This window comes from Vidua macroura, chromosome 27 (assembly GCF_024509145.1).
Source record: "Vidua macroura isolate BioBank_ID:100142 chromosome 27, ASM2450914v1, whole genome shotgun sequence".
NCBI classification, from domain to species: Eukaryota; Metazoa; Chordata; class Aves; order Passeriformes; family Viduidae; genus Vidua; species Vidua macroura.
The window spans coordinates 5,259,960-5,276,749 of record NC_071597.1 but is presented as its reverse complement, the minus strand read 5'-3'; the positions used below and the strand labels follow the sequence as shown (position 1 = coordinate 5,276,749).

The following is a 16,790-nucleotide window of genomic DNA, read 5'->3' as shown; positions in this document are numbered from 1 at the left end:
GGGGACAAAAACTAGGGCAGGGCAGCTCCCATGGGGCCCCCCTAATGGGGTCCCCATCCCACTGCCCAGGGAGGCCGTGCCAGATCCGGCAGCAGTGCAGATCCCGGCAGCAGCGGGGCTGGGCCCTTCCTGCGGCAGGAACCTCCCGAGGAGCCGTTTCCTCGTCGGGCGGCAGCGGGTCCCCTCCGCCGCCGTCCCCTGCCGCCCGCCGAGGGGACAGGACGCGCCCCAGCAGCCCGAGCTGCAGCCGGGGGCCGGGTACCCACTCCGCCGCGGAGCCCGGCCCCGTCTCCCGTCGAGGCGGCGGCGGAAACCGGGCGAGTCGGGACCGGCCCCGCGCGGGCACGAGCGGCACCGCGGGCGCGCACCCGCCCCAGCGCCGGCCGCAGGTGAGAGCGGGGCTCGTGGACCGGGGGCTCAGCGCCTTGGGACTCGGTGGCTTTGGGGTCTCGGGCATGGTGGCAAGGATGTGACCCCAGGGCCCTAGGGAGTTCCAGCAGGTTCGGGCGGTTTGCGAAACCGCCGCGTAGGGCTGCAGCTCAGCGGGGACCCCGAGGGAGTGGAGTTGGGGGGTCCCCGGCCCAGGAGGGGTTGGGCGCTGCCGTCAACCTTCCCTTGCCCCGTGTCCCGCAGGCGGAGGCGCGGGGAGGCCATGGAGGCGGCAGAGCCGGCGGAGGAGGCGCTGGTGCTGGTAGAGTACGGCTTCGAGTACCGCGCCAAGGACGGCACCTTGGTCTCCATCAAACCCAACGAGCGCTATGTCCTGCTCAAACGCACCAACCCGCACTGGTGGCACGTCCGCAGGAGCGGGGACGCTCGGGCCTTCTACATCCCGGCCCAGTACGTCAAGGAGCTGCCTCCCATCGCCGCCCCAGCCCCGCTTGAGCCCCCGCCATCGGGACATGCTGCGACAGAGCCGGCCGCGCTCGTCCCTCAGCCCCCGCCAGCCTACGAGTATCGGTTCATCGGCGCCGCCGAGCCGGGGGAGTCGGCAGGAGGGTGCCCAGTGCCCAGGAGAGACTCGGTGCCCAGGAGGGACTCGGTGCCCAGGAGAGACTCGGTGCCCAGGAGAGACTCGGTGCCCAGGAGAGACTCTCCACCATCACTCAGCTCTTTTCGGGTCCTCCCGGAGCTGACCCCGCACCCCGCTGAGCCTGTGAGACCTTCGCACTCCCTGGATGACCTGGCGCGGGTGACACCAGCACCTCGCAGTGCCACTGATGCCATGGGGGCACGCGGGGACTCCTCAGGACACGCTCGGCCGCTCGGGAAGAGCCGCTCCGAGACCCTCTGCGCCTCCGGCAAGGACAGGGACGTGGTCAGGAGGTGGCCGGGAGCCGGCCCCGCAGCTCAGGTACGGTGACATCTCCAGTGCTGTCCCCAAAAGCTGTGCTGGGGGGGGGGGGAGGGGGTTAGCGGGTGGGGATGTTGAGCCTCGCCCCCTCGGCTGATTCAGTGGCCGTGTTCCCCCACCATGACCCTGTGACCCCCAGCACAGTGAGGTGACACTTCGGCACCGCAGCCACTGCTGGGACCCCCCAAGTCTCCCCACCGAGCTGACCCCATGGGACAAACCTGCAGGTGACCTCACCATAGGAGTTTGCCAGAATTAACCATTTCGGAGCTGTGAGGGACCCCCCCCCACAGGGACTCCTCCCCCGCATGCCCTCCACCCTCAGCCCCCTGGCCCCCACCCTCATGGGCACCCCGAGTTCTCTCAGCCCCCTATTCTGCAGAACCCCGTGGTCTCTGGAGCGGCCTCGGTGTCACCCAGAGGGGTTTTGCAGTGATCTCTCAGGTTCCCGGAGAGTTCCGGGATGAGAGGAGGCAGAAAGGGTTAACAGGGAAGCGCGGCAGCTCCTCCCTGCTGGGGCGGGAGCCTCACCTGGGCGCAGCACCCATTGACCGAGGTGGGTGCTGGGTGCACCCCGGCACAGGCCAGCGCCCCGACACCCCAAACCCACGCTCACCCCACACCAGTAAGTAGCAAAGGGCTCTGTCCAGCACCCCCTGGGCTGCACCTCCCCGAGGGGGGCACCCAAGGGTGGGGGTCCCTGCCGGTCACTCACCTGCCACCAACGCAGGCCGGGGTACACAGGGTGAGACAGTGCGGGCAGAGGGGTGGGTCCCACGACCTTGTCCACTCCTCACTTGTCCCCGAGCACCTGGAGCACCCCAAGCCTGGGTGTCCCCCACTTCAAGGGGGGCTGGAGGGATTGTGCCCCTGGGGGAGTTGCTGGAGGAAATGGGGTACTGATGGTAGGGGGCTGTGTTTTAGACCCCATTTTCCACCCCATTTTCACCTCATTTTCACCCCATTTTATACCTTGTGCTCTCAGCTGTGCCTTTTGCACACCGAAAGCCACTGAGCCACTCTGGGGATGACCCAGCATAGTCCCCAACCCCAGTGCCACCACGGGAGCATTCCCCTTCCCTGCCCAAATCCAACCAGTGCTAAAACCATCCAGCATCAGGCATGGCAGGACCATGGTGGCCTCGGTCCTGCCACTATCTGCACCTGATGGGATGGGATGGGATGGGATGGGATGGGATGGGATGGGATTATCCCGGTGTTGTGGGGACACAGCAGCTCCACATAAGCTTCCATTTGAGCAGTGTGACACCAGATGGGCCACCCAAAATCATCCCAGTGCAATTCCTGCTCAGCATCATCCCGGAGCAATTCCTGCTCGGTTGGCCTTGGCTTTGCCAGCACGGGTGACGAGTGGCAGGTTGTGGGTGATGGGTGACAGCAACCCCAAGAGAAGCCAGTTCCGCCCTGGGCGTCTCTTCCGCTCCCCGAACCCCGGCAGGAAGCGCGGTGGGTGCAGGGCCCGGCTCGGGCGCCAGCGGCGTTACCGGAGCCTCGTGGTGTCCCCACGGCTGTCCCCACTCTGGTGCCCCCAGTGCTGCCCCGGTGTCACCGCGATGGGTGACCGGGCACCGGGGGGCCCGCGGCGGGCCCGGAGCAGGGCGTTGCAGCTGCTGCGCTTGGGGAAGGTAGGCAGCACTCAAGGGTGCTCCTGGCTGGGGGACAGGGGGGTGTTTTGGGGTCACCCCTTGCCAGGCTCCCCCTCGGGTTTCCCTGGAGGTTTATGGGCACCAGCGAGTGCCACAGTGCGCATCCCAAAGCAGGAGGGGCACCCAGCCCCCCCGCCCAGGGGTGAGAAACCCCCAGGGATGCACCCATAGGAGAGAGAGGGGTGCAGGGGGCTCCGTGCCAGGGATGCCCCATTGCCACCCCCATGTCCTTTGTCCCCAGGAGGAGGGCAGATCCCCCGGTAGTTTCTGGCCCTGCTCACCAGGGCGGGGGGGTCGTGGGGTAATGGGGGGAGGATGAGAGATGTCATCGAGCTTCTGTCCCACTGTGATCCAGGGTGTCCCCAAGGACAGTGCACCTACTGTAACCTCCCTCGGTGTGATGGGCAGGGCTGGAGTTGGGACCTTTGTCCCCGCAGCCATTTGTGAGAAACGCAGGCTGTAAAGCTGGGGAGATCAAAGGGTGACAGGAGGGGGTTCCCCGCTGGCAGCACCCTCCTGGTCCCAGGGGACACATCCCCCTACCCCAGGCATCCCCACGGGTGGGGTCAGCCAGGCTGGTGCTGGGGATGCTATTTTGGGATGTGGTGATGGGACTGTCTGGTTCAGCATCCGGCTCTGGGCGGGAGGCCGGGGCTGTGGGTGCTGGAAATGTCCCAGGGTGCAGGTGATGAGGGTGCTGGAGTGCAAGCGTGGGTGAGGTGGGTGTGAGTTTTAGGGTGCTGGGGAGGTGGGAGCAGAGGCTGGGGGTGCAGGGGATGAGCAGGTTGGAGGTGTTGGGAGGGCAGATTTCAGTGCAGAGGTTGTGGGTGTTCATAGTTTGGGTGCCAGTGCTGTGGGTGCTGCACAGAGCAGGTGATGCAGGTACCAGTGATGTGGTTGCTGTATCCAGGGGGTGATGCAGTACCAGTGATGCAGGTGTGGATCATATAGGGGATGCAGGTACCAGTGATGCAGGTGTGGATGATGCAGGTGATGCAGGTATGAGTGACACAGGTGCTGCATGAGTGAGTACCAGGGACACGGGTTGATGATGTGGGTGACATGGGTACCAGTGATGGAGGTGCTGATGATGTGGGTGCAGATGATGCAGTGACACAGGTACCAGTGGTGCAGGTGCCGCTGCAGGTGCTGCACACTGTGGGTCATGCAGGTGCCAGTGACATGGTGCTGGTTGTGAGGGTACTGCCAGCAGCAGGTGACACAGGCAGCAGTGACACAGGTGCTGACACTGGGGACCTCGATGTCCCTCCATGTGTTCATCCGTGTGCCAATGGGTGCTCCCTGCCCCACTCTGGGTGCTGTGAGTGCCCCTGTCCACCTCCTGGCCTCCCACCACTGGCACCTCCTGCCCCACACTTTTGGGGGCCCAGGCAGGGGGGTGACCCAGCAGCCAGGGAAGGATCCAACTCCTCGGTGCCTCACCCATCAGCCACCTGGACACTACAGTGGGGACATCCCAGGAATGCCATCCCAGCTCAACAGTGACACATCCGTGTTCCCCCAGGCACGCAAGGAGTCAGAGGAGACACCTGATCCCATCTACCTCAACATCCAGGAGCTGCGGGAAGAGGCCGCCGCCAGCTCGGCCCCGGAGGAGCCTGGTGGCTCCGTGTTGGACTGGGAAACCCACACGGACACGGACAGTGGGCATTTGTTTTATTATAACCCGGTGACAGGCGAGACCACGTGGGATTGTCCCTTCGGGCAGGCGGCCGATGGAGTGAGTCCTGCCGCCTCTCCCGCCTCCTCGCTCGCACACAGCCCGGAGCTTCCCGAGTGGGAACAGCACGTGGACAAAGGAAGCGGACAGACTTTTTTCTATAATTCGGTGACAGGTGAGACGTCGTGGGACCCCCCCACTGCAGGAGACACAGGCAGCCCCCGGGAGATGCACCCTGGGGGGACGTGGTACGGTCCCATGGAGCAGAGGGTGAGCACCCGGCGAGGCGCGGGGATGGGCTTGGGATGGGGGTGGAGACAGGGATGGGATTGGAGATGAAAATGGGATGGGAATGGAGACAGGGATGGGAATGGAGACAGGGATGGGAATGGAGATGGAAAAGGAATGGGATGAAAATGGAGACAGAGACGGAGATTGGGATTGAGAAAGGTGTGGGAGATGTGATGGAGATGGAAACAGATGGAGACAGATGGAGACAGATGAGAATGGAGATGAAGACAACTGAAGATGGACATGAGTATGGATACAGGGTTGTAGGAAAGGATGAGAATGCAGATGGAAACAGGGATGGGATGAAAATGGAGCCAGAGCTAAAGATTGAGAAAGGATGGCAGATGAAGTGGAGATGAACATGGAAACAGAGATGGAGATGGGGAATGAAGATGGAGATGGGAATAGATAAAGGGATGTAGAAAGAGAGGAGAATGGAGATGGAGACAGGGATGATGGTGGAGATGGGAGACAGAGATGGGAATGAAGATAAAGATGGACAATGGAATGAATACTGGGATTGAGCTGGAGACAGACATGGGAATGGAGATGGAGACAGGGATTGAGATGGAGATGGGAATGGAGATGATGGAGATGGGGCAGCCCCCACCTGGACAAGCAACACAGAGATGCAGATCTCTTGGTTGGGCACAAGATCTTGAACTTTCTCTTCTCTCCAGCCACCCACTCCAGAAACGGATTATCCCGACCTGTCTCCAGATGAGCTGGAGTGTTATCCCGAGGAAGACTATTCACCTGTGGGCTCCTATGATCAGGGGGCCTCTCTCTGCCTGTCCCCGAGGCACCCCGAGGAGCTGGGCTCACCCCCGGGCTGGTATGGGCATGGCCACCCCGAGGGAATCATGTTCTACCCCGAGCACTTCGCCCCTGACACGGTACGGGATAGGGATGGGAATAGGGACTGGGACAGGATTGAGGATGGGGATGGGGCCAGGGGAAGGGACAGGAACTGGAAGAGGGATGAACACAGGGATAGGAACTGGGATGGGGACAGGGATGGGTTATGGACAAGGACAGGGACAGCAATGGGGATGGAAACAGGATCAGGGACAGGGAAAGATGCAGACTGGGGTGACTGCCAGGGATAAACATCCTCACAAGCCCACAGAGTAGGGGCTGCAGGGGCTCTGGGGTGCCATGGGTGCACAGCACAGCCCCCTCCTGGCAGGGGCACCTCGGGCATCACCTGACCCCTCCCTGCCCAGGTGCCATCGGGCGGCCGCCACGAGCGGGCCAGCAGCGGCTCCAGCCAGGACAGCGGGCTCTTCGCCTGGCACGGCGCCGTGTCACCGGCACTGGGCAGCAAGGAGGAGAAGGTGAGCACCCAGGGAGGGGCACCCAGCCTACCCTCACCCCAGCACTAGGGAGAGCAAAGGGAAAATCTGACACCCCCACCTTCACTTTCCAGTTTAAAAGCCTCGAAAAAGCCGGTGTGCTCAACCGGACCAAGACAGTGGACAGAGGGAAGCGGCTCCGGTAAGAACGTCCTGGTGTCCCCTGCCACTGGACACAGGAGTCCAGCCGGGGGAAGGGGATGTGCTATCCATGTGTGACCCCTGCTCCCCTCCCCAGGAAGAACTGGAGCTCCTCCTGGACAGTGCTGGAAGGGGGAATCCTCACCTTCTTCAAGGACTCGAAGCACTCAGCTGCCAGTGCCCTGGTAAGAGCCCCAGTGGCCTTGGGGCAGGGCAGCTCCCATGGGATGGGGCCAGCACCCATGGCACAGGGCCAGCACCCATGGGACTGGACAGGGACTCGCAGGATGTGGCCAATGTGTGTAGGATAGGGGCAGCACCCACAGGAAACACGGTGCTGACCTCACCTCTGGGGTAGGAGTTCAGGACTCTGTCTAGGGGGTGCAGAGGCTCTTGGGGGAGGGGGACCATGGCCAACACCCACAGAATGGAGCCAGCATCCACAGGATAGGACCAGCATCCTTAGGACAGGGCAAGGATCCACAGGATGGGGTCGAAGCTGCAGGATGGGACCAGCACCCATAGCTGAGGTCAACATCCGGGGGATCAGGCCAGCATCCACAAAATAAGATCCCCAGCACTGTGGGGGGGAATCAGCACTTGAAGGATGTGACCAGGACCCACAGGCCAGGACAGGTGCCCAGCACAGGGACCCCAGCACTGGGACATGTCCCCTTACCCTCCAGCACACCCACACTCCCTGCAGTGTCAGAGCCCCAGAGATGGTGGGAGCCAGCAAGAGGAAGCAGAGCCAGCCCCGGTTCCCCCTGGGTCCACCCCCCCCCCCGGCCCAGTGCCCAGCAGCTGCCACCGGATGCAGAAGTTGCCGTGGGTCTTGCAACACCCTGTGGTGACAGCGATGGGGGAGAAGACAGGGGACCCACAGCTGGGGAGACAGTGCTGGCCCCACCTCGGGGGTTCAGGGCTCTGTCTGGGGGTGCAGAGGCTCTTGGAGCAGGGGGACTGTGGCCAAAGCATCCCAAAACCCAGGGCATGGGGAGAAGCAGTGGGTCTGATGCTCTCCCCCTGCAGAATCCCCCTCTTTGGGGGCAGCCACCCTCTCCCTTCCTGCACTGTCACTGAGAGGGACCCCAAAGATGGAGCCCCTCCAGCTGGGATCCCTGGGGAGGGCTGGGAATGTCTCTTGAGGTGATGGCAGCCCTAGGATCTGTCTGTCCCCAAGCTGGTGGCCATGACCTTCACCCCACCACAGCAGTCCCATATCCTAGTCCTGCAGAGACCATAGGAGGGGACAGAGGGGTCCCACAGAGAACATCTGGCAACCTTGCCTTTCTGGAGGAGGGCAGCCCACACCCCCCAGCAGGATCCCGGTGTCCCTGTCCCCTCTGGGCAGGTGCCACCCCCAACCCCTTGTTCCCACAGAGGCACCCCAGCACCCTGACCATCCCCGAGCACACGGTAAAGCTGCGCGGGGCCACCCTCACCTGGGCCGGCAGAGATAAGTCCAGCAAGAAGAATGTCCTGGAGGTGAGCAGGTGACAGCAGGAGGGACACTGTTCACACCCCAGGGTCCACAAGTGCCCACAGGGCAATGCCACGTCTGCCCAGTTCATCCCAGCAGGGGATGGAAGTGGGGATACTGGGACGTGCCAGGCTGGGAGTACAGGGACTGGCACTGCCGGTCACTGTCCCGTTCTGATGGGCACGGAGAAGCCACCAAGGACATCCTGGCTCCCAGAGGGGCTTTGCACAGGGAGGAGCCTCTCCAGCCGCTCCAGCTCCCCGCAGACAGCACCGTTTGGTGTCATCGCAGCTGGCGCCGGGCTCAGCCACATCCTGGTTCCTAAATCCGGGTGGTTGGGGCAGCCCCGTGCCCTTTCCCTGACCTTTGCCTGTTGCTCCGTCAGCTGAGGACGCGGGAGGGCTCGGAATTCCTCATCCAGCATGACTCGGAGCAGATCATCACCGCCTGGCACAGGGCCATCGCAGACAGCATCGGCCGGAGGGTGAGCAGGGCCCCCGACCCCCCGCGGCCACCCTGGTGCCGGGCTCCGGCATCTCACGGTGCCGCTTCCGTAGGGCTCCGACATCCCCGGAGAGGAGGAGGCCGAAATTCGGGCTGAATTCGGCTCCCGGGAGAAGCTGGGGGGCGGCGAGGAGCGGAGGGCAGGTGAGCACCGGCACCCGGGATGGGCACGGGGGCCCCGGCAAAACCCCCCACCCTGCGGGTCCCCGGGGTGGGACAGGCCGGGAGCGCCCGGCGGAGCCCCGGGTGGTGCTGACCTGTGCCATGTCCCCGACAGCGGCCGGGCAGGTGACGGGCAGTGCCGAGAGTGACACCAGCCGAGTCCGGAACAAACTCCGCAAGTTCCTGCAGAGGCGGCCGACGCTGCAGTCCCTGCGGGAGCGGGGCTACATCAAGGGTGGGTGTGGAGGGCAGGACTGGGGGCTGCTGGCATGGGGCTGGATCAAGAATACATGCTAGGATGAGGGTAAATCCAGATGGGATGGGGTGGATAGATGAGGGGATAGGGCCTGTCAAGGATGGGTGCTGGAATGGGGCTGAGTCCCTCCGGATACCTCCAGGCTGGAGGGCTGGAGGGGACAGCCAGGGATGGAGCTGGGACACTGGGTTGAGTGACCAGGCTCAAGCCTGACCCAACATCTTGGTGGCTGGAGGTGATGGGACACGCCTGAGCCCATCACCTCCAGCCACCCTGGTAGGAAACTCCTATGGGAACAAGTCCCTCTGTCCCCAACCCTGTCCCCCACTAGCCACCTTCCTGGTGTCCCCAGCCATGCTCATGTCCCCGCTGTGTTCCTAGACCAGGTTTTTGGCTGCTCGCTGCTGGCACTGTGTGAGCGGGAGCGAGGGACGGTGCCACGCTTCGTCCTGCAGTGCATCTGGACTGTGGAGAGGAGAGGTACAGGGGACAAGGACAGCCGGGGACACCGGCATGGGGACATGGGGACAGCTCCAGGGACAGCCTACATGGGATGTTCGGGTTTGCCTTGAAAGCCTGGTGCTGTGGGCACTGACACAGCTGTACTGGTCACTGTCACTATGTGCCACCTGGCTGTGGGCATCCTCCAGGGGACAGGAGGGACACATGGGGACCCAGAGTTCCCTCAAGAGTGCCTAATGTCCCATTGCAGCGTGGATTGTTTAACTGGGAGCTTTCCCCCATCTCCATCTGCCCAGGTCTGGACATTGATGGCCTGTACCGGGTCAGTGGCAACCTGGCCACCATCCAGAAACTGCGCTACAAGGTGGAGCACGGTACGGTCACCCGCAGTGACAGTGAGGGACAATGGGGTATCACCCCCTTCAGGGGCAGAGGGACAGGGGAGGGGGCAGCCAGGGACCACCCACCCATCCCTGGGGATCTGGACACGGCTGAGATGCTGCCCCACCCCCAGATGAGCAGCTGGACCTGGATGATGGGCGCTGGGAGGACATCCACGTCGTCACCGGGGCACTGAAGCTCTTCCTGCGGGAGCTGCCAGAGCCACTCGTCCCCTTCAGCCACTTTGACAAGTTCATCGCTGCCATCAGTGAGGGAGAGGGACAGGGACGGGGTGGGATGGGACAGGGACGGGGTGGGATGGGACGGGACAAGACGGGATGGGATGGGGACAAGGATGGGGTTAAAATGGGATGGGATGGAGACAAGGATGGGAACTGGGATCGAATGGAGATAGGATGGGGAAGGGTATAAGGATGGGGTTAGGGACAGGAATGAGAGAGAAAAGGGATGGGAATGGAGACAGGAACTGAGATGGGGGGATGATAGAGATGGGGATTAGGATGGGGACAAGGATGGGATGAGGACAGGAATGGAGGTGGCGATAGGGATACTGTGACTGCTGGAGCCAGCACCCCACCATGCCCTCCCTCCCTGGCAGAGATCCAGGACACGTCTCTGCGGGGCAACTGCATCCGGGACCTGGTGGTGTCCCTGCCACCCGCCCACCACGACACCATGAAGGTCCTTTTCCGCCACCTTTGCAGGTGACACCCCCTTGTTCCCTCAAACCCAACCTGGTGCAGGAAGGCAGAACGTGACTCTGGGGACAGGCCCCGGGGTCAGGGCCATGCTGGTGACACGTCCCCTGTCCCCACAGGGTGGTGGAGCACAAGGAGGAGAACCGCATGTCGGTGCAGAGCGTCGCCATCGTCTTCGGCCCCACGCTGCTGCGGCCGGCCAGCGAGGAGGGCAACATGGCCATGCACATGGTCTTCCAGAACCAGGTGGTGGAGCACATCCTCAACCACTATGGATACATCTTCCCTGATGGATAAACCCTGGGGACACATGCGGGGACGAGCCCGGCAGTGGGGACTTGATGGAGCAGTGTCTCCAGGAAGGACTTGGCCATGTGTCACCTCGGTGGTGGCTCCACGGAGAGCAGCACGGTGACCCGGCTCAAGGGAGAGGTCCCACCAGGGCCGGATCCGGGGTCGAGCCCCAGAGGGGATCCCCATGGTCAGCGGAACCCTGCAGTGCCCCCCTGGAGCCAGCATTCCCAGGTGGGAGCAGGGAGGGTCCGGCGGGCAGTGCCCGCTGGGCGGTGGCACCGGCGGGCAGGGAGAGGCCGGGCAGTGCCGTGGCTGCAGCCCCTGCCCCGATCCCAAATAAAGAGCCCGTGCAGACACAAGGGTGAGGGGTTGCTGGCGGGACAAGGGGACATCCCAGGGACATGGGTGGCGCAGCAGGGGCTCGGTGCTCCTTGGCACCTGATGACCCTCGGAGACACCATGTGGCCTTTGTACCCCATGAGGATGAGGGGACCTGGGACACCATTCCTGGCTGGCGTCACCAAGCACTGTGTCACCACCAATGTCACCACAGACAGCAAGATGTGATGAGAGCCACATGGTCATGGGACATGAGTTCCCATCACCCAGAGTCACCTCCTGGGGTGGGGCACTTTGGGTCATGACACAACCAGGACTGGATGGGACACTAAAATGATGGCAAAGGACGTGACTGAAGTGCTTTGGGACATAAGGGGACAATAAAGGGCATGGCAGGGACACGAGGAGGAGGTCTGGGGCCATGGGACACATGTCCCTTGCTTTGAAACACAGCAAGGACAGCACATGGCAGCAGCTGGGGACGCAGGGATGGCTGGGGTACAGAGAGGACACTTGGGGACAGCAAGGGCACTTTGGGGTGTGGTGGGGGATGTGTGGGGATGTAATAGGGCCAAGCTGGACTGCAGTGGGGACACTTTGGGACAAGACAGAGACACTTTGGGGTGCAGTGGGGTCATTTTGGGGCACAAGGATTTTCAGGACACAAAGGAAAACCTCAGGAGTGCAGGGACGGTGGTTTGGGATAAAACGGGGACAATTTGCGATGCAACTGGGGCACTTTGTGACACAAGGGGACACAACTGAGGACAGGAAAGGGATGCAGGGGGGGAATTTGGGGGCACAAGGGGATACCTTGGGGGACAAGACAATGCTTCGAGCGTGCAGCAGGGGCACTTTGGGACAGAAGAGAGGCACTTGGGGATGCACGAGGGCCACTTTGGAGCACAAGGAGGAATTGTGACAAGAGGGGACTCTTCAGGAGTGCAGTGGCAGTGCTTTGGGACATTTTGGGACACTTTTGGATGCATGGGACACACTTCAGAACTTTGGGAGGCGCAGGGGACCCTCGGAGCGCTGCGGGGCGGGAGGGAGGCGGTGCCGGGGGCAGAGCCCGGCCGATCCCGCTCCCTCTCCGCTCCCTCCCCGCTCCCGTCCCGATCCCACCCCGCTGCCGGCCCCACTCCGCGCCCCCCGCCCGGCTCCATCTTGTTCGCGGCCGCCGCGGAGCCGCTCCAGGTGCGGGGATCCGGGAGGGACTGGGGACACCCAGGGGGGTCGCAGGGACCCACCGAGGGAGCTGGGAGGGGATCTCCCTCCCGGGACCGTGTCGGGCCCCCCCAGAGACCCCCATCCCCCCCTCTGGGCCTCCGGAGCGACCCCCAGGGCCAGGAGGGACCCCATCAGCTCCGTGCCCCTCCCCCGGCAACCGGGACTGTGCAGGACCGGGAACCGCCAGCAGCGACCCCCCCCAGATCCCCCCAGACAAACACCCCCGGGTCCCCCCTCCAGCAGCGGCCCCCCCCACACCCCCCCAAACACTCACAGGGACTCTCTGGACACCCCTCAGCAGCAGCCCGCCCCCAGTCCCAGAACCCTCCAGCAGTGACCCCCCCAGTCCTAGAATCTCTCAAACCTCCCAGCAGTGACCCCCCATCCCAGAACACCCCCCACTCTCCCAGCAGCGTTTTCCCCCAGTCCCAGAACCCCCCAAACCCCCCAGCAGTGACCCCCTCTCCCAGTGCCCCCACAGACCCCCCTTTCCCCTTCCCACCTTCCCTGCTGTTGCTCAGGTAGGGTCTGACCCCAGCCCAGCCGGGACAGGAACACCCCCTGGGGCTGGGGGTGGTGCTGGGGACACTTTGGGGGGGCCTGGGGACACCCCCGGGGCTGTGCCCCGCCCCCCTTCCCAGGACCAGGCACCAGGGGGTTGCAGCAAAAGCGGCTTTGGCAGCCAAAATCCCTCTTAAGGCTTTAATCACAGTGAGAAAGTGGTGGAGGGGGGGCGAGGGGGGCACCCTGTCCCCCCCTCCCTGTCCCCAACCTTGTGGGGTTGCAGGGACAACTGCAGCCAGGCTGGAAATTTAAGCCAAATCCCTAAACCTGGCTTAAAATTCAATGGGATTTAGGGGAGAAAGAAAAAAAGGGTGAGGGGAGGGGGGAGGCAGTGGGGCCGGAGGGTTTCGGGGGCCCATCCCGCACCCCCCCTGTGTGGGGGGCCCAGGTGTGAGTCAGGGGGCGAAGGTCGGTGTGGCCGTGTTTGCACACCCGGCACGGAAGTGGCACCATCCCCGCGTGTCCCCGTGTCCCGCCCGGCGGTGCCTCCCGGCTGGAGCAGGTAGGGAGGGCAAGGATGAAGCCCCCGCCCCGCGGGATGGGCACGGGAGGTCCCCCTCAGGGCAGAAACCCCACAGGGACTCCCAGTCCGTCCGTACTGGGGGACACGGGGTCCCCTGGGCCTGGTATGGCTGGTGTCTGCTGCCCATGGGGACAGGGACACACAGGCCCTGCTACTGCAGCTGGGGTGGCTCGGGGGTCCCCCGTGGCCCAGCTGGGATCAGATTCGGGGGATCCTAATGGAAAGGGGGCTCTGGAGGTAATCATGACCCCATAGGAATCAGAACTGGAGGCTCTGGGGGTCCCTGTGGGGCTCTGTGGCCCCATAGGGACAGGAACTCCAGGCTCCCTATAGGGATCAGTCTCTGGGGTCCCTGTGGCCCCATAGGAAAATGCTTTGGGGGTCCCCGTGTCCCCATAGGGACAGGGCTGTGAGTGTCCCCAGAAGGACACACTCTGGGGGTCCCCACACCCCCCTATGGCCCAGGCCTTGCTCTCCTGACCCCAGCCCCTGTCCCCCTGTCCCCATGGCCATGGTGACAGGTTGAGGGCAGCCTCCCAAATCCTGCTGCACCCCACACCCAGAGTCCCCACATCCCCCAGGTGACACTGACCCTGGGGACAGGGATCCATCTGGGGGTGACACCAGGTCCTGGCTGGGTGTTTTGGGGTGCGGGATGGAGAGGAGAACATCTGTGGGGTTCCAGTCTCTGGTGCCCCTGTCACTGCAGCCCCCAGCGTGCTGTGATGGCACCGGACGCCTGAGCCCCTCCGGCGAGGACGAGCCATGGAGACCGTTGTCATCGTGGCCATCGGGGTGCTGGCCACCATCTTCCTGGCGTCCTTTGTGGCGCTGGTGGTGGTGTGCAGGCAGCGCTACTGTCACCCCAAGGACCTGCGCCACCACTACGACACCAAGTGAGTGACCCACGGGGGTGGCAGCGTCCCTGTCTCCACCAGGGAGGGACCCCAGCCCCCATGGGCTGGGGACAGTGCTGGGGACATGTTCAGCATCATCAAGGAGACAATCTGGGGGACATATCCATGGTCATCCATGGGGAGACAAAGATGGGGACGCACCCACCATCATCAGGGGGACAGAGATGGGGACATGTCCACCAGCATCAGGGCCATTGGGGCTGTGGGGCAGCCCGAGGAGGTGGCCCTTGGTGGGATGTCTCCCATGTCTCTGACAGACCCATCGTGGACCTGATGGGGACCACAGAGACGCCGTCAGAGCCCTCGGAGCTGGAGCTGGACGACGTGGTCATCACCAACCCCCACATAGAGGCCATCCTGGAGAACGAGGACTGGGTCGAGGATGCCTCGTGAGTGTCCCCTGTGTGCCCCCACTGCTGGGGGACCCCTGTGCAGTGTCAGCCCCCCACCATGGGATGTAGGGGACAGATCTGGAGGTCGCCAAGCCATGGGGATGGTCCTCAAGATGGTCTTGGGGTGGGAATATCCCCACAGGTCTGGGGTACAAGGGAGGCAGAAGAGGGGGGACACACGGGGGACAAAGAGCAGGGGGGACACAGGTGGATTCACACCCTCCTCCCTCTCCACAGGGGTCTGGTGTCCCACTGCATTGCCATCCTGAAGGTGAGTGAGGGCGTGGCACTGGTGGCAGTGGTGGCAATGGTGGCAGTGGTGGCACCAGTGGCACTAGTGACATTGGTGTCAATGGTGGGCAGCACTTGTGGTAATGGTGGCAATGGTGACATTGTTGGTACTGGCGGCACTGGTGCTGATGGTAGGTGGCACTTGTGGCACTGGTGTTGATGGTGGTACTGGTGGTGATGGTGGCACTGAGTGCCCACCGCTGTCCCCCAGATCTGTCACACACTGACGGAGAAGTTGGTGGCCATGACCATGGGCTCAGGCGCACGCGTGAAGTCCCCAGCCAGCCTGGGTGACATCATCGTGGTGGCCAAGCGCATCAGCCCCAGGTGACGGGAGATGTCTGGGGGGTCCCAGGGCTTTTGGGTGGGGTCCTGTGCCTCTGGGGTGTCCCCAGGAACTGGGGGGGAAAATTCCAGGGCTCTGGAGGGTCCCCAGAGATTTGGGACAGGGTGGGTCTAGAGGGGTCATGGGGGCTCTGGGGATGTCCCAGGGCACTGGGGGGGACCCTGGGGACTCTGGAGGGAAACATGGGGACTTTAAGGGTGTCCGGGGACTCCAGGAGGTGTCCCAGGGCCCTGGGGTAATTTTGGGACTCTGGGAGGTGTCCTGGGGTTCAGGGGGTTCCTGGGGTTATGGGGGCTTCCTGGGGCTCTAGGGAGGTCCCAGGGCTCCAAGAGAGCTCTTGAGGCCTGGGGTGTCTGTGCTGGAGGTGTCACCAGTGTCCCCTGGGGTAAACGCTGTCCCCACCGCAGAGTGGACGACGTGGTGAGATCCATGTACCCCCCGCTGGACCCCAAACTGCTGGACGCGAGGTGACAGCGGCGGGAAGGACAAGGACACTCCTGGGTGGGGGATACCTGTGGGTGGGGACACCCCCACATCCCATACCACACCTCTGGGGCAACCCCACTCTGGGGACAAGCCCAGGTCACCCAGCAGGACAGGGAGGCCCCTTGGTGTGAGCAGATCCCAGAATATCCCAGGCTGGGAGGGACCCCAAGGCTCATCCAGTCCCACCCCTGGCCCTGCCCGGACACCCCAAAATCCCACCCTGGGCAGCGCTGTCCAAACGCTCCTGGAGCTCTGGCAGCCTCGGGGCTGTGCCCATTCCCTGGGGAGCCTGGGCAGTGCCAGCACCTCTGGGGGAAGAACCTTTCCCTGAGCTCCATCCCAAATCCCCCTGTGACACAACCTCAGGCCATTCCCTGGCTCCTGTCCCTGGTCACCAGAGGCAAACTGGGGGCCACGCTGCTGCTGAGGAAGCCACCATGGGGCAGGGCGGTGACAGGGAGGTGACAGGGCGGTGACAGCCCCGTGTCCCCGCAGGGCCGCGGCGCTGCTGCTGTCGGTCAGTCACCTGGTGCTGGTGACCCGCAGCGCCTGTCGCCAGCCGGCCGCTCGCCACTGGGTCGAGCGGTCACTGGCGGCCGCCGAGGAGCACATGGCCGTGCTGCGCCAGGCCGCCATGGCCACCGAGCCCGAGCGGCCACCGGCCCCCGGCGAGCCCCCCCGCCAGGAGCAGTCGGCCATCTGACCCCAATAAAGGCCCCGTGTGCCCCCAGCCCCGCACGGGCGGCTCTGGGATGGGCTGGTGGTGTGGTGTCTGCATGGAGAGGGGTCTGGGGAGGGAACGGGCGTGTTGAAGGGGAGGTTGGGGCTCTAGGGAGGGACTGGGGGGCTTGGGAGGGAGTGTGGAGGGGTTTGGAGGGGTTTGGAGGGGATTTCAGGGCGTTGGAGGTAGATTTGGAGGGGATGGGGGGGCTAGGGAGGGAGTTGTGTAGGG

General features: G+C 63.8%; 2 protein-coding genes across 3 annotated transcripts; both read left to right on the top strand.

The window, feature by feature from the left end:
* The first annotated feature begins 44 nt into the window (after nucleotides 1–44).
* LOC128819953 (rho GTPase-activating protein 27-like) lies at nucleotides 45–11,862 on the top strand. The gene is given in 17 exon segments (XM_054000411.1): nucleotides 45–106; nucleotides 108–389; nucleotides 634–1,354; nucleotides 4,547–4,972; nucleotides 5,674–5,889; nucleotides 6,220–6,330; nucleotides 6,423–6,490; nucleotides 6,587–6,674; nucleotides 7,873–7,977; nucleotides 8,358–8,456; nucleotides 8,530–8,620; nucleotides 8,754–8,873; nucleotides 9,276–9,374; nucleotides 9,653–9,730; nucleotides 9,871–10,005; nucleotides 10,357–10,462; nucleotides 10,576–11,862. Coding segments are annotated over 17 exon segments (2,985 nt in total). The 3' UTR covers nucleotides 10,754–11,862.
* Nucleotides 11,863–12,148: 286 nt separating this feature from the next.
* On the top strand, nucleotides 12,149–16,601 carry TMEM98 (transmembrane protein 98). Of its 2 annotated transcripts, none has more exons than XM_054000456.1 (7): nucleotides 12,149–12,286; nucleotides 14,116–14,302; nucleotides 14,581–14,712; nucleotides 14,953–14,986; nucleotides 15,218–15,333; nucleotides 15,760–15,819; nucleotides 16,334–16,601. In XM_054000456.1, exons 2-7 carry the CDS (start codon nucleotides 14,172–14,174, stop codon nucleotides 16,539–16,541), a joined length of 681 nt encoding a protein of 226 aa, XP_053856431.1. In that variant the 5' UTR covers nucleotides 12,149–12,286; nucleotides 14,116–14,171; the 3' UTR covers nucleotides 16,542–16,601. The 2 variants fall into 2 exon arrangements, with proteins under 2 accessions (XP_053856431.1, XP_053856432.1); XM_054000457.1 differs by lacking the exon at nucleotides 12,149–12,286 and adding an exon at nucleotides 12,756–13,385.
* Nucleotides 16,602–16,790: the final 189 nt, after the last annotated feature.